General features: G+C 35.1%; 3 protein-coding genes across 6 annotated transcripts; 2 read left to right on the top strand and 1 right to left on the bottom strand.

The window, feature by feature from the left end:
- Positions 1–770: 770 nt before the first annotated feature.
- Positions 771–2,259, bottom strand: LOC127969505 (39S ribosomal protein L43, mitochondrial). The gene is made up of 3 exons (XM_052571515.1): positions 1,967–2,259; positions 1,391–1,497; positions 771–1,277 (listed from the first exon to the last, which is right to left on the bottom strand). The coding sequence occupies exons 1-3, from the start codon at positions 2,095–2,097 to the stop codon at positions 1,069–1,071; spliced, it is 447 nt and encodes a 148-aa protein (XP_052427475.1). The 5' UTR covers positions 2,098–2,259; the 3' UTR covers positions 771–1,068.
- A 133-nt stretch (positions 2,260–2,392) lies between these two features.
- On the top strand, positions 2,393–6,857 carry LOC127969504 (twinkle mtDNA helicase). 4 transcript variants are annotated; one of them, XM_052571514.1, is made up of 7 exons: positions 2,492–2,530; positions 3,387–3,475; positions 3,621–4,774; positions 5,020–5,260; positions 5,413–5,520; positions 5,793–5,934; positions 6,067–6,857. In XM_052571514.1, the coding sequence occupies exons 3-7, from the start codon at positions 3,760–3,762 to the stop codon at positions 6,412–6,414; spliced, it is 1,854 nt and encodes a 617-aa protein (XP_052427474.1). In that variant the 5' UTR covers positions 2,492–2,530; positions 3,387–3,475; positions 3,621–3,759; the 3' UTR covers positions 6,415–6,857. The 4 variants fall into 4 exon arrangements, with proteins under 4 accessions (XP_052427471.1, XP_052427472.1, XP_052427474.1 ...); XM_052571513.1 differs by having other exon boundaries at positions 2,506–2,540; XM_052571511.1 differs by having other exon boundaries at positions 2,393–2,540; positions 3,387–4,774.
- A 623-nt stretch (positions 6,858–7,480) lies between these two features.
- LOC127968754 (galactokinase) lies at positions 7,481–11,877 on the top strand. Its single transcript, XM_052570089.1, has 8 exons — positions 7,481–7,860; positions 8,549–8,738; positions 9,041–9,160; positions 10,097–10,232; positions 10,351–10,532; positions 10,616–10,766; positions 10,971–11,133; positions 11,365–11,877. Exons 1-8 carry the CDS (start codon positions 7,690–7,692, stop codon positions 11,440–11,442), a joined length of 1,191 nt encoding a protein of 396 aa, XP_052426049.1. The 5' UTR covers positions 7,481–7,689; the 3' UTR covers positions 11,443–11,877.
- Positions 11,878–12,331: the final 454 nt, after the last annotated feature.

The raw sequence follows: 12,331 nt of genomic DNA, 5'->3' as shown, positions 1-12,331 counted from the left end.
TTTTAAGTTTTGGTTACACTTTATTTTAAGGTATCTTTGTTATGGTATAATTATACATTTAAATACTGAGTAATATTAGTTAACTACATGTTCTTACTAAATGTGACCCTGCAAAACCAGTCATAAGTAGCACAGGTATATTTGTAGTAATAACCAAAAATACATTGAATGGGTCAAAATTATTTATTTTTATTTTATGCCAAAAATCATTAGGATATTAAGTAAAGATCATGTTCCATTAAGATATTTTGTAAAGTACCCCCTGTAAACATATCAAAACATAATTTTTGATTAGTAATATGCATTGCTAAAAATTCATTTTCCCAATTTTCTCAATATTTTGATATTTTTTTTGCACCCTCAGATTCCACATTTTCCAAATAGTTGTATCTCAGCCAAATATTGTCCTATCATAACAAACCAAACATCAGATGAAAGCTTATTTAATCATCTTTTTGACCTTTTTTTATTGGTTTTGTAGTCCAGGGTCACATATGGTTAGGATTACAATTATGGTTTGGGTTACTTGCATGCAATTATGCAGAATTTATTGTTATTATAATAGTAAGTACATTTAACATGTAACAAAAACACCTTAAAATAAAGTATTACCATGTTTTGTTTACTATAATAACTGCAGCTGCTACAATACCTTACTAACAAAGTTCTTAGTAACAAAGTAGTTTTCCAAGATATCAAGATTTATTAGTGCAGGGGTATTTGGGTAACAAAATTCCAAACAAGTGAGGAAAAAATCATATGGAGTCATATTTTCAGTTCAGAACTTTATTTCCCAAAGAAAGCTTTGTATTTCTCATCTTATAAGGGGCCAACATAAATGTGAAAAGCAATTAATCTTATTCAATTAAATTTCATTGTTATATAACTTTACCAAGCCACCAATAATTTGTCATAATTCATCAAACAGAAACAACATGATTTTAAATGTCTAATAACAGGTCACTACTGAAAACGTTGTATTTATGTTGATTTGGTGCTGTGGCAGAAGTTCAGGTCTTCTTCAATAGGTCAGAACATCAAGCAGAGAATAAATACAATGCAAAGTCCTTATTTTGTCTGTGGGCCGACTGGATGGATGCTGAGGGGTCGATTTGTGAAGGGGTGCCACTGGCCCTGGATACTGGGACTGTCTGTGTGGAAGGGTTTACGAATGCGGATGATGTCCAGGCCTGACTGGTTGGACAGCTTGGTTATAAGTTCTACAATTTCCTGTGATGTTTTGTTGGTGACTGTCTCCTCCTTCACATTACCATTCACTGCACAGATCAAATAACTACAGTAAGCATATAGTTTTTTTTTTTTTTTACATTTATAACTTCAAATCATAAACCTTTAGTAATACTGCAGGAAACAACAAGGTCAGACTTACAATACTCAGCTACTATCTTTGGAATTCTGCAGGACTGAGGGGAGATATAAACCACAGTTCCTGGATTATTCTTGGCAAAGTCCACCACCCCTTCTTCAATGAAATCCCTGGAGGAATAGAAGTGATTTTAAGTGACTAAATGATTTACAATAAGCAAAACACAAATAATGCACAATGTCAAATGTTCTCACTGAAACATGGTACTTAATCTACCACAAACTTAATTTAACACCAGCTGCACTAAAACTCATCCTAAGCCCAATAAAATTAAAAAAGCTTTCACATTTTCATTGCAAAATAATTTATTTAAAATAATAATAAATAAAAAAACTATAAAGTATTTTTTAAATCCCATATTTTAATATTTCTTTTTACATAATATGTGATATTATACTAACAAATAATAATAAAATACAACAAATGATAATAAATTCCTGGTTCTCCATGCACAGTAAATAGTCTATGTTTTATATATATATATATATATATATATATATATATATATATATATATATATATATATATATATATAGTGTTTAATTACACATGATCAGCACAGATGATGTAAACCCATACCTGACTCCTAAAGAGCCCTGGCCTTTCTTCGAGAAGATCAGAGATATTCGCTTCAGCTGACAAACATAGCGACCCACTCCATTGTGAAGAACGCTCTGTAAAAAACGACTCGGTGTTCCTCGAGCAGTCATCTTCACCTTTTCAGAGATCCTACATTCAGTTTACCACACTCTTTAAATGCTGTCAGTATAGATTAGAGTACAATGAGGCACTTTTAATGATTAGATGTAGAGGACAATCGTCAGAAGACATGTGTAATGTCATGTACGTCACAAATTGTCGTCCGGGTGGAAATAGAAGCTATGCATTAGAAGTAACTGCAATACAGTTTTGTAACAATCAGAAAGTTCCCAATTGCATTGTTACATGAAATTTAAACATGATGCAGCGTAATTATATATGAATATATTCGTATTACAATCTGAGGCTACATAATTTAATTATCTTTGTCTTGACTGACTACGACAAGAGTTTTGTGTTTCACACGGAAGTATTTTGGAGTGCGGACCTCGTGTTCTGTAGGACGTGCACATGATAACAGTTTGACGCGCTTCTTGCAGATTAGTAAGTTTATGTATGTTTACAGTATGTTATTTCAAATGTTTACGGTATATATGTTTCTTATACATATTTTCCGCCACCGTTTTTCTTCAGTAGTTTTTTTAATTTTACAGATACACGTGCAGTATATTTGAGTGTTAAGGGTCATGCATAGGACAATATGATGTTACAGTTATTTTTTCTGGTGACGCTTTATATTTACATTTATTAATGAATCCGTAGCAAGCTTTATAATACATCAGTAGTTCATGCACATTCTTATATGAATGTATATAAATAGCATTTTCGACTATTTGATCTACTAATATTTATATAATGTATTAAGTGGCGCTATTAATGTTAACGTAGTTAAGTCATTTATGCCACACTGTTACGCACTACATTTTCATGTCCCCAACATAAACAACTTAATATATTGTCTTTTGCAATTTAATATATTTAAATACTTTTTTAAACCATAATATAACAGAAAAGGTAAAAGGCAAATCATTTTATTACTTTGATTTTGAGAAGGTGCATCATTTTGTTGTGGGGAGCTAAACATGTATTGCAATGGAATAAAGTGGTGAGTGAGAGATGTCCAAATAAATGTTCCTAAGAAAGCGTAATTTAAAATATTTGATACATTTTAACATGCTTTTTCTAAATAGTGATTATCGATCAAGTAAGTCTTCATCCTGAAATATAATTAACAATATTAAAGTTATTCTTATTGTATTTTATGTTTACAGTATGTTTACTTTTAAAAGTTCAAAAGATAGATCATAACACAAATGACCCATATTTATGACACGTTCTGATCAAGTCGCATTTTTAAACTGCATATTGTAATTGTGCAAATTTTCTGCGATCATTGCAGGTCTGATGTCCTGAATTACCAGCAGATGTGGAGGAGCAGGCTTTTCAGGGGGGTCGGCTGTCTCTTGCAGAGGACAGGCTGTATTCCAAGTAAACCCTCTCATCTTCCTCCCTGGAGATATCTATCATTTTACCAACCCTGCCTCAATCCAGTCCTACAGCGTTCTTTTAGGGCACCAATTTGGTATTGTTTTGAAAACCGAATAAGACCTGCTGTTGCTTTATATTTCTGCAGAACATTAAGAAAAGATGCAAAGTCTTTCATCGATTTTCCTGCCCAGCCCCTCACCGTGACTGATATAAAGCAGTATCTTCGTTCCAAAGATATCCCTTTTTACGATGGCTACAGCTGCTTACATGCTCCTAGTATTTTTATGGAACCAGCAACTGAAGGGTCTGGAAAAGAGAATTACTCACTGTTCATTGATAAAACCACCGGACAGTTTCTGTGTAAGGAGACTTTAGTGGAGGGGAGCTGGGAGGACCTCCAGGATTGCATTGAGGTGATGCTGAATGAGAATCAGACCTCCATCAGTCCTAACGTGCTGCTGGGGTTTCCTGAGAGTATGGAGGAGCAGGAAGAAAGAGAGATGGAGATGAAGGAGGTGCAAAGAATATGGAGCAGCTCTGTGCCGTTTTCCGACCTCCTGGATGAGGAAGTGCAGCTCATTAAAACCATGTTTCAGATTGGTAAACTCACCAACGCCACACTGAAGAAATTTGGGGTCAGGTTCTTCAAGCCCACCAAGAGTTTGGTGTTCCCTTGGTTTAGTGGACATGATTCGGGCCTTCGTGGTGTTAAGCTGCTTTCTGCTGCCGTGAAAGGTGACGGACAGGTTGTCTACACTGAAGCTACGGTTCCAAAAATCTCCAGCTACCACAACCTCTTTGGCCTGCCTTTGATAGGACGGAAGGACAGTGAGGTTGTGCTCACAGGACGTGAGGTAGACAGCATGGCAGTGAATCAGGCTACCGGTCTTCCGTCTTTGGCCTTGCCACGAGGTGTAAGCTGTCTGCCTCCATTCCTCCTGCCTTATCTGGAGCAATTCAAGAAAGTCACACTGTGGCTGGGGGGAGATATGCGCTCCTGGGAAGCCTCAAAAATATTCTCCAGGAAACTTGGACTGAAGCGCTGTTCTCTTATCCGACCAGGGGACTTTCAGCCGTGCCCCAGTGAGGCACTGGCCCAGGGCAGGAACTTGGCTCGGATTGTCAAGGCTTCAATCCCTGCTGCCCACAAGTCCATTGTGTCCTTCAAGCAGCTCAGGGAGGATGTGTATGGGGAACTGGCTAATGTGGAGCAGGTGGCTGGAATACAGTGGTCTCGATTCCCTGAGCTTAATCGGATCCTTAAAGGTCATCGCAAGGGGGAGCTGACAGTTTTTACAGGTATAGCCAACACAGCTATATAGAGCAGAACTTTGCTTATGCATATATATATAAATACACACACACCGTATAGCGTTTTTTATTAATTTAATTCTTTAATATATAAAACAAATAAATCTTAAATAATAATAAAAATGTAATTAAAATAGTAATAATAACATTATTATTATATAATGTGCATAAATATAAAATAGAATAGAATAGAATATTTGTATTTCTTCTCATGCATGTGTTTGTAAATACAGGTCCAACAGGCAGTGGAAAGACCACCTTCATCAGTGAGTTTGCCTTAGATTTGTGCATGCAGGGTGTCAACACATTATGGGGCAGCTTTGAAATCAGCAATGTGCGTCTCGCCAAAATTATGCTGACCCAGTTTGCCAAGCAAAGGCTGGAGGAGAACCTGGATCAATATGACATGTGGGCTGACAAGTTTGAGGACCTGCCCCTCTACTTCATGACCTTCCATGGACAGCAGAACATCAAGTAAATCATTGCCATTCCTTTTATAAAATCTAATAAATTGCTTGATTGTAATAGATACTGTATTGCAAGTATGGCTTAGAATGTTGCAAAGGAGAGGACCAGGTTTTTCTCATGATCTTTAAATATGAACGGCACTTTTGCACCCTGCACAGGACGGTTTTGGATACCATGCAGCATGCCGTTTACCTGTATGACATCAGTCATGTGATCATTGACAACCTGCAGTTTATGATGGGTCAAGAGAACCTGTCTTTGGACAAGTAAGGCAACAATTTTAATATGCTATTTATTTAACAGAGTTTCTATGGTCCTGAAAAAATATTGGATCTTTTCAAAACTGTGATTTCCAGGATTGGAAAGTATAAAATTATAAAATCTAGATTAGACATTGAAATTCTGTAGTCAATAATAATTTTTAGTTCTCGGTAATAGTGAGCATAGTAGTTCTTAGTTATTATTGTTTGTGAGATATAGTCAGATAACTGGATGTTTTACGAATGTAAAATTATTATTGATATTTTTCCCCCCACAGGTTTGCTGTACAAGACCACATCATTGGAGCCTTCAGGAAGTTTGCCACAAACAGCTGTTGTCATGTGACTTTAATTATCCACCCTCGGAAAGAAGAGGATGATAAAGAACTGCAGACAGCATCCATCTTTGGCACAGCCAAGGTTGGTAGATACAGGCTGTGTCCACGTTTATTCCTCAGCTGTTAACTTGAGATACAAATTATATTCTATCTATAAGAAAATGTTATGTATCTATCTATAAAAAGTCTATAATGCATCATTTCCCTTTATCAGGCCAGTCAGGAGGCAGATAATGTGCTCATCCTTCAGGAGAAGAAGTTGGTGACGTGTCCAGGCCGAAGGTCCCTTCAGGTGGCCAAGAACCGCTTTGACGGGGATGTTGGGATCTTTCCTTTAGAATTTAATAAAGCCTCACTTACCTTCTCCGCGCCTGTGAAGGGAAAGCAGAAGCTTCGGAAGGTGAAAGTGGACAAGAATAACGGCATGGAGGAAATAGAGGAGACAGAAATCAAAGAAAAAAGTGAGAAAGCTCCCAAACCTGCCAAAGCCAAGACCTCAAAGACAATTAAGGGGGCAGCAGCGTTAAAACATACCACAGATGGAGAAGGAAATGATCAGTAGCTCAGGGAATTCATTCTTTGTATGATTAATACATGAAAATGTAATGTTATGGTGTTTACTGCATTTTTGCTACTGAGTAAATGCCACTGAATGAATGTTCATGTTAAGTATTTTTAGATCTTGTAGAGAGTTGTATGCAAAGTTTTGTAGATCCACTTATGTTTTATATGCACTTAAGTCCAACATATTTTTGTTTTCAAAAGTTTTACTGTAGGAGTTATAAACCAGTATTTGATGATTTAAAGACGGTTTAAATACTGGACCTTAAAGCTGCATTTGTAGAGATCCTGCCATACATTTCATCAATGTAACTACATTTTATGGATAATGTCCAAAAATTAAATGTGATTTGTTTCTGTTTGTCATTGTTACTGTAGGAGAAAAGTGTCAAATAAGCTATTTAAAGGAGGCTGTGTAAAGTGTTAATAAATTATTTTGAAGGATTTGTATCTTCTGCTTATCTAAATTATCTCTGTGTATGTTGATTTCTGACAGTTGAGTCAATGTTATGTTTTTTAGCTATTCAATCTGTCTGCCTTAATATACTTTATATACTAAAGTCGAATAGCAATTACATTTAAACCCTGGTCACACACAGCACGGAAATAAAGATCCAATAGAGCCAAATAATTTAGTCTTGCACTTACAATTTACACTGGCTTTGTATTTCCCACAGGAATCTTAGATGCAATTTAGCCACCCAAAATGGTTAAATAGTTTGAAAAGTATGTGTGTACAGTACATTTGTTTTGTATTAATTATTAAAAAATTTTTTTTATATAAATATAAGTGACTAATATGAGGTCTAATACAATAAAAATAATTTATTCATAAACAACATCACCCTCTGTGCATGTCTTAAAACAGAGCTTTCATAATGCAATGCTTTGAATTTTTATAACCTAAAATCTTTGTGTGTGTGTGTGTCTATGCACTTGTTATAATTCGATCTATAAAAACAAGTTTGTAATGACATTTCATTGATATTTGCTGTTTGTTCCAGACTCGAGCAGGACCTTGACACGCTGCAGCGAAACGTGTCATGTGACTTCTTGCACCAATCAGGACTCTTGTATATGTAGGAAGTGTCTGAGCCTGAATTACTAGTTTCTGTTCCTCTACATAAACTCCATGGATTAAAACTATTTTATTCCATTTTCTTTATTGAGCGCTATTAATTAATCGCTCGGGGATTTAAGCTGCATGCCTGCAGCTACTGGGAATCTGTCGAACACTTAGAATTACTTTTTTGTGAAGTATCTCTACTGCGATACAATGGCCAACATTTGTCCAATTATAAATGTTGCAGATTTAGTTTCTGAAGCTCGTCGTGTGTACCGGGAAACGTTTCACGGGGACGATGCAAATGTTGCAGTTTGTGCCCCAGGACGTGTGAATTTAATCGGAGAACACACAGATTATAATGAAGGATTTGTCCTCCCAATGGTAATGACACTTTTTGTTAACAGTTCTCGAATCAGTAGTAGTTACTGACTAATACTATTTAGTTACTAAATACTAACTATTTTTACGACTTATCAACACCCGCACACATTTGAAAAAGCTGGTTTAAAAAAATAGCATCTTGTTGAAACATATAACATGAAGCTTTTTTTGTCAAGATATTGAGTTAAGTAGATTGATTTAATTATTCTATAGTGTAAAGCAAAATTATATTTAAGTTATTATACTTTTAAAAATGTTTTGAAGTTATTACGTCGTGACATAAAATAGGCTACGCTCCATTATTCTTATTTTGATCCAGTAATTTGAATCAGACTGTCCGAAAGAACCGATACCTGTAAATGAATCATGCTTACCTGCACTAATGCAAAGTGACCCAGTATTACGTCAATTTTATGACGTTTCTATGTCCATATGCAAAATACTATACCCTGCAAAGAGGATATCTGAACAATGGAAACGATGGATTGTCCTTTTACATCCTTGATGATATTTTGTATTGTAGAGATAATAGATGTGGCCAACAATAATGCAAATGTGGCCAACACACTCCCATCTCTCCTTATAAATAGGGATTAATGATAGGAACAAACAAGTTTTCTTCTCAACTCAAAACACACTGCATTAATGCACTGACAATCTGTTTTATTGTTTGTTTGAATGATCGCAGGCCTTGCCGATGGTAACAGTTATAGTGGGCAGCAAAACTTCTGGCCAGAAATGCAGTGTTGTAACTCTGACTGAAGCTGCTGATGAGCCCAGGATGGTGGACTTTGATCTCCCAAATGAACTGACCCCACTTTTAAGAGGGCAGCCAAACTGGGCCAATTATGTAAAGGGAGTTGTACAGCACTACAGAGGTAATCTTTTGCTATTATTTTTGCCTATATGGCAAAAAAGGGAAGTAATGAGGAAGTTTACATTTAGTCTGCCTCTAGCACGAAATGGGACCCTAGGGGCCCATACTGAGAACTGGTCTCTGGGCTAACTTTTTAATGCATTTTCCAAATACCATACTTGCAACACTTACAGAATAGTTGCTGAGCACTGTCACTGTTGTCTTACTCTAAAAGTAAATATAGCTTGAATATATACTTCAAATGGATTATATTTTAATCTCATGCATTTATCAGCTTTCACAAATGGCTATGTGTTTGCACAGCACGTCCCATCCCTGGCTTCAGAGCTGTAATAGCCAGCAGTGTGCCACTAGGAGGAGGACTCTCCAGCTCCGCTTCACTGGAAGTGGCTGTGTACACCTTCTTGCAGCAGTTGTGTCCAGGTAAGAACTTTGTCTGTCACGCTTAACAATTACAGAAGTAAAAATCCCTTTCATTTGTTCCGTACAGCATTTGCTTGACTGATAACATGTGAAACGTTCAGGACAGAACTACCATTAGCTTTGAGGTTGTTATTTGATGGGTTATGCTTCTAATTTAACAAGCTTTACAACTTCCAAACAATTGTGTTGAATTTCCAGTAAAGAACTGCTCTGCCCTTATTGCTATAAGTTGCTGTCACCATGGAAAGAACAGCATATAACTGCATAAAAAAATAACCCATTGTTTACTTATTTAATAATATTTTATAAGCATATGTTGTATAATTTATATTTTAAATTATATTTTAATTTATATTAATTTTTTTTTTATGTTTAAAATGATTTTGGTAGTATTGGTTAGATTTTTTTATTTTCTTAAAATAAAGCAATGTAAAATAAATTATTTATTATTATTATTAAAAAACATTATATACAGTACTGTTCAAATATTTGAGGTTAAGATTTTTTTAAAGAAATTAATAATTTTATTGAGGAAGGATACATTGAAACAGTCGAAAGTGACAGTACAGAGTCTTAATGTTGCAAGATGTTTATTTCAAATAAGTTTTGTTGTTTTGAATTTTATATTATCAAAGAATCCACAAAAATATGATGCAGCAAAGCTGTTTTTCAGCACTGATAAAAATAAGAAATCATTATATTAGAATAATTTCTCAAGGATCATGTGACAATGAAAACTGGAGTAATGATGGCTAAAATTTCAGCTTTGCCATCACAGAAATACATTTTAAAGCATATTAAAATAGAAAACCGTTATTTAAAATGTTGCAACTTTCTGTACATTTGTAATTTCACAATATTACTGTTTCACAAAATTTTTATCAAATAAATGCACTCGTGTTGACCAAAGAAATAATGTTTTCTGGCCCTCCACAGATGATGGGGATCAGGTAGCGAAGGCAGTGGCCTGTCAGCAGGCTGAACACACTCATGCTGCTGTGCCCTGTGGCATCATGGACCAGTTTGTGTCCGTTTTGGGTAAAGAGGGCCACGCTTTGCTCATTGACTGCAGGTAAGTAGATTTTGCACTCTTCTGTCAGATTAGAAATAATCAGTTTTACCAATTTCTATATGCAAATATATCAAATATCAAAACAGCTTTTAATACAATTAAAATGTAATCTTTTCAGGTCTTTGGAGGCCACTGCCGTCCCTTTGGCTGACCCTGGACTTGTAATCCTGATCACAAATTCCAACGTTAGACATTCTCTCACAGGAAGCGAGTATCCCACCAGACGAAAGCAATGTGAGGAGGCAGCGGCCGCTTTGAACAAGAAAAGTCTAAGAGAGGCTACTTTACAAGATTTAGAGGGTAGGAAGAAAAGAAAGATTTTGAACAGACACCGTAATGCATGTCTTTAATCAAGGTAATTTCATCATAAAATCTGAATTTAGCTGCTAAGGATCGATTGGAGGGTGTGACATACCGTCGGGCACGTCATGTGATCGAGGAGATAGAGCGCACAGCGCAAGCTGCTGAGGCACTGAAGAGAGGGGATTACAAAGAGTTTGGGAGGCTGATGGTGGAGAGCCACAACTCTCTTAGGTAAACATCTATAATCGAAGCAAGATTATCATATTGGAAGACTTACAGAAGTCAACTCCTTTTAAACATCCCAGGATTAGAGGTGCTTTTCGGTGACTGATATGTTATTTGCTTAACTCATTTATTGATTAGGTGGAGTTAACTGTCAGTTACATGGCTTTTAATCATGCATTCAAGGACTGGGGTTAATATTGTTTGTCTTAGGGATAATTACGAGGTCAGCTGTCCAGAATTGGATGAGCTGGTGGTGGCAGCACTGGAGGTGGATGGAGTGTTCGGGAGTCGGATGACAGGGGGAGGGTTCGGTGGATGCACGGTTACTCTGCTTCAGGCTCATGCCACGGAGAGAGCAGTCAAACACATTCAGGTTTTTACAAGTTTAAGATGCTCTGTGTATAAGTTTTTGACAATTCCATCCAAAGAAATGTCTGAATTGAGTATTCTGGGTGTTTTAGAATTATGATTATTTCTTCAGATTTTGGAGATCAGTACCTGCTCTTGTCTTTTTCTTCATATTGTCTATGAATTTAAGCTAATGAGTATTAAACAGGAATTCAAGGTAAGACCAAGATAATAATACTTTTCTGTTTCCCTACAGGAGAAATATCATGGATCTCCAACATTCTTCATAACTACCCCATCAGCAGGAGCTCATGCTCTCAGTCTGTGGTTTTAAACCAGTGCTAAACCAGGGATTTTTCATTTTTATAACTAATCAGTATACACTAATCAGAATCTCTCTCTCTCTATCTCTCTCTCTCTCATATATATATATATATATATATATATATATATATATATATATATATATATATATATATATATACATTTTCAATCAAGAGAATTTATGTTGGCTAATAAAGGAGTTATTTGCTTTTATTGACTTAATAGTGATAATGGTGTTTATATACAATAAGCATAAGTATAGCATACACATAGCAAGTACATAAATGTGTGTTTAATATACAAATTTAAATATAGAGTGTTTTATGATTAAATACAGTGTACAGTAAGCATATGTATTGCTTAAATTTAGCAAGTACATATGAATATGTGTGTGTGTACTTAACATAAATAATGACATTTCCAAAATAAAAATATTGAAATTTTATTTGTTTTGCATTGTAAAGATGAAGAACTAAACATGAATCACTTTGTTATTTTAAGCATTTTCTTTTCCCTTTATTCTCAGTGGTGACTCATTTATTAACATATTTTAAGGCAATATATATATAATTTTAGTCAGCTGTTTCAATATAATACATATATAAAAAATGAGCATCAAATCAGAATATTAGAATGACTTTTGAAGGATCATGTGACTGGAGTAATGATGCTAAAAAATCAGCTTTAAAAATCACAGTAATAAATTACATTTTAAAAGATTTTCAAATATAAACATTTATTTTAAATAGTAAAAATATTTCACAATTTTACTGTTTTTGCTGTACTCATTAAATAAAAGCAGACTTGGAGAGCAGAGGAGACGTATTTTATATATATATATATATATATATATATATATATATATATATATATATATATATATATATATATATATATAT

Source organism: Carassius gibelio, chromosome B12 (genome assembly GCF_023724105.1).
Source record: "Carassius gibelio isolate Cgi1373 ecotype wild population from Czech Republic chromosome B12, carGib1.2-hapl.c, whole genome shotgun sequence".
In the NCBI taxonomy this organism is placed as follows: Eukaryota; Metazoa; Chordata; class Actinopteri; order Cypriniformes; family Cyprinidae; genus Carassius; species Carassius gibelio.
This window is presented reverse-complemented; position numbering and strand designations above follow the sequence as displayed.

Coding starts and splice junctions, on each gene's coding strand:
- LOC127968754 (XM_052570089.1), top strand. CDS start 7,690: ATGGCCAACATTTGTCCAATTATAAATGTTGCAGATTTAGTTTCTGAA. Junction 7,861..8,548: donor AAGGATTTGTCCTCCCAATG/GTAATGACACTT, acceptor GAATGATCGCAG/GCCTTGCCGATGGTAACAGT. Junction 8,739..9,040: donor AGTTGTACAGCACTACAGAG/GTAATCTTTTGC, acceptor GTGTTTGCACAG/CACGTCCCATCCCTGGCTTC.
- LOC127969505 (XM_052571515.1), bottom strand. CDS start 2,097: ATGACTGCTCGAGGAACACCGAGTCGTTTTTTACAGAGCGTTCTTCAC. Junction 1,498..1,966: donor CAGGGCTCTTTAGGAGTCAG/GTATGGGTTTAC, acceptor CTATTCCTCCAG/GGATTTCATTGAAGAAGGGG. Junction 1,278..1,390: donor AAAGATAGTAGCTGAGTATT/GTAAGTCTGACC, acceptor TGATCTGTGCAG/TGAATGGTAATGTGAAGGAG.
- LOC127969504 (XM_052571511.1), top strand. Junction 4,775..5,019: donor GGAGCTGACAGTTTTTACAG/GTATAGCCAACA, acceptor TTGTAAATACAG/GTCCAACAGGCAGTGGAAAG. Junction 5,521..5,792: donor GAGAACCTGTCTTTGGACAA/GTAAGGCAACAA, acceptor TTCCCCCCACAG/GTTTGCTGTACAAGACCACA.